The sequence below is a fragment of the Austrofundulus limnaeus genome, unplaced genomic scaffold (assembly GCF_001266775.1).
Source record: "Austrofundulus limnaeus strain Quisiro unplaced genomic scaffold, Austrofundulus_limnaeus-1.0 Scaffold1485, whole genome shotgun sequence".
NCBI lineage: Eukaryota > Metazoa > Chordata > Actinopteri > Cyprinodontiformes > Rivulidae > Austrofundulus > Austrofundulus limnaeus.
Window position 1 is genome coordinate 43,584 of NW_013953887.1, and position 3,426 is coordinate 47,009.

At 41.1% G+C, this 3,426-nt stretch overlaps 1 protein-coding gene across 1 annotated transcript in view; it reads left to right on the forward strand.

Annotated features, from left to right (window-relative positions):
* LOC106535542 (cephalotoxin-like protein) overlaps positions 1–3,395 on the forward strand; it is a 9,755-nt gene extending 6,360 nt beyond the window's left edge. The window contains exon 2 of the mRNA XM_014032579.1: positions 1,270–3,395. Coding sequence (XP_013888033.1) covers positions 1,272–2,360 — 1,089 coding nt within the window. The 5' untranslated portion in view covers positions 1,270–1,271 and the 3' untranslated portion in view covers positions 2,361–3,395. The remainder of the gene's footprint in view (positions 1–1,269) is intronic.
* The last annotated feature ends 31 nt before the right edge of the window (positions 3,396–3,426 follow it).

The following is a 3,426-nucleotide window of genomic DNA, read 5'->3' on the forward strand; positions in this document are numbered from 1 at the left end:
ACCTCCAGGCCTGGCTCCAGAGGGGGGCCCCGGTGACCCGCGTCCGGGCGAGGGAACGCCATATCCAATGTATTCATCATAAGGGATCTTCGGGCTGCGCTTTGTCTGGTTCCTCACCTAGGACCTGTCTGCCATGGGTGACCCTACCAGGGGCATAAAGCCCCAGACAGCATAGCTACTAGGATCATTGGGACACTCAAACCCCTCCACCACGATAAGGTAGCAGCCCAAGGAGAGGCACTAAGGTTAATATTAGAGAAAATGACATGGGCTACGATGAAGTAGACCGGACGCCGGCGGTAGCAGATTGTTGCGTTCCAACATATATGGCACTGGTAATCCACTAGGGGGCAATGTTGGGACAGTCTGAAGATATTCTACGGGACTGATAACTGCTATTAACGTCCATTTAATGGACTGATAACATCCKAACGGTCTGTTGTCTTACAACACTCTCATTCAACATATGTACATAACTGAGTGAGTCATATATATACACAACAGTTCTGCTGTGTTGACTCAAAATATTATTTTAAAGGAACAGTAAAACACTTTACTATGTCCCATTTGACAACCCCACCCGGTACATTCCTGCAGTGGTTCCATGTAAACGGGTGATTTTTTTCTGTATTCACCCCAGTAAACATTAGCATTTTCAGAGACTGGTCTCGTGTAAACAAGGGCTAAGTGACTTTTACATTTTACTTTTTTGAGTGGATTTTAACACAGCTATTTATACTTGTATTTAAATAAAATTTTGACTGTGTAAGTGTACTTTTACTTGAGCATGTTATTTCAGTACTTTTTCCACCTCGGCCTAGAATCATCCAGGCACAAAAACTCCACAACAAAAAGGTGATGATTCAGTTCCATTCATGTTTCATGTTTTTTATCATTTTTATTATTATCATTTTTACTGTTTTATTCATTATTCTGTTGTTTTTATACTTTTTCTGTTATAAGTTTTCAAAAGACATTTGCTTTCCTCCTCACTGAATGAATGTTAATTATTTGTGGTAAAAAGAGTTCCCTGTAATTATACAAGTTCTCACTTCATCTGTTCTGAGTCTGATTTTTTAAAGGGTGAATAAAGTAAATATTGATCAGTAAAACTGATATAAATCCCTTTTATTTAACAAGAGCTRAACTAAGTGTAGCAGAGTGGATAAAACATTATCACCCTTCTGTCTCCCCACTTATGTTACAGGGTAAATATTACATTTTGCTGATGGAATATAAGGCATTGAATTGTTGTTTTATGTGTTACAGTTATGGCTCCAAAGACGTCAGCTTTGATGTTGGCCTGGTTGGTTCTTCTCTGGGTGAATTTCTCTCTATCCTCGCAATCTTCCAGCCTCGCACTCAACCGGGTCAAGAAGGACATGGTTCCTGAGAGCAGAATGAAAAAAGAGAGAGCTCTTAACATTGCAAAAGAGTCTCTATCTCTTCTGACTGACATAGTGAAAGACACTGACACTAAGATTTTGAAAGATGTGATGAGGGCCATCTCAGAAATTGCGAAACTGGCACCAGTACATGGTGCTGTGATCTCCTGTTTTATCAACGTGTTGCTGATCTTCATTCCAGAGGAAGATCCTGTGATGCAAGAGATAAAGAAAGGCTTTGCGGAGGTGAACAGGAAGCTGGACTCTATTTCCATCCAGATCTCCAAACTGGAAGCAGATGTGGAATGGTTCAACTACGTCAGTGTTTACTCCAGAGATGAGCGCATCATCCTCAATGCCTGGATGAAGTACCAGGAGTTTAAAGTCAGCGACTCGTCGCGAACTGAGGAGGAAAACATACGTCTGGCTGAATTATACATCCGCTACTATGAGAACTCAGGTGTTGAGTCCAGTGTGTCCAACCTGTACCATTACCTGACTGTCCGGAGCACATCTTTGAGTGAAAACATCAACAACCTGCTGAGAAAAAAGTTCAGATGCGACATCAACCAGATCGGCAGGTATAACATTTACCTCAGCAGCTTGTTGTGGAAGGGAATGATCCTTAAACAGTTCTACTGGACACTGATTGATCTCAACTCAGCAGCCAAAGAAGCTGAACACGTGAAAATGTTCAAGGAGGTTTCTAAAGCTCAGTTATCAGCCATGCAGTTCTGTCTGGACAACCACACACAGTACATGAAGATGGATGTGGAGGAGATCGCCAAACAATTCAGTTCTGATCAAAAAACTGACATCGCTGTTCAGGTGAAGAAAGCACTGGACGAAAAGTACAACTGGTACAACTGGGTGGTGGTGGTATTTGATAAAGGCCAGAAAAAAAAATCACATGTTGTTTACAGAGTTCAACTTCACCATTGGCAGCAACATTGTAGGCGTAGATTACACCGTTAAATCTGACATGATTCATGAAGAACAAGTTAGAACTACAGCAAACGTTTGTTTTAATGATAAATGTGAAATTAATATTAAAATGAAGACATGTAAAAAAGAGTGGGATTACAGAGGAGATACAATTCCTATACCTTTAGGAAAATATGTTGTGGTGACACAGGTTGCCTATAAACAGGATTTTGCTGAAGTCCCAGATCCTTTTCATAAAACCTGGTGCTCTTGGGACGGCTATACAAGTGAAATTTCAGTTCATTATTCCAGGTACATAGACGTCTGCACTATCAATATGTGTAAGAACAATGGGAGGTGCAAGAAGCTGCTCAAGTCCAATGAATGGCTGTGTGAGTGTCAGGATGGTTATTATGGAGACACATGTGAAAAGAAGCTAAATGACTCATTAGCTCAGCAGTTAAAATTGGCCTTTCCTTTGCCTGCCAACATGAAGTTTTCAAGCGCTAAGTCACAATCAGAATTTGTGATGGACATTCTGCTGAAAGTAGGCACACCTCTTGTTGCTTGTGTTCTYATTGGTTGCTTCATTTTGGCTCTGAAAACCCTGAAGAAACCTTCTAAATGTTGCTCATGCTGCAAACCAGAGCCTGTGGCTACAAATTCCAACATGGTTGCAAACATCAGGCCTCTGTATGTAGAAACAGTTACAGAAATGTGTCACTTTCAGGTAAAACGTGAGACAAGATCACAGGAAAACAGGTTGATGGGTGGATATTAGTCAAATCACAGCAGAATAACTTTTGGCAGGTAACTGTGGCTCATTAACTGGTTCTTTTGTACAGCTGAGAGAGAGAGAGAGAGAGAGAGAGAGAGAGAGAAAGAGAGAGAGAGAGAGAATCTAAGACAAAAAAAGGTGTAGTGAATACGCCCATTTCCTCTCACCTCATCTTGCCACTGATTGACCTTTGACCACCTGAGGTCAAAGCCCTCTCCTCCTAAACTGAACTCTTTCAGCTCTCATGTAGAGCTATCAAAAATAAGCCTTTCACTCTYTTCTTTCCCTTGGGAAAGGATCTTGTTCTCAAGAGATTTGTTATTTTGCTGATCAAGTCAA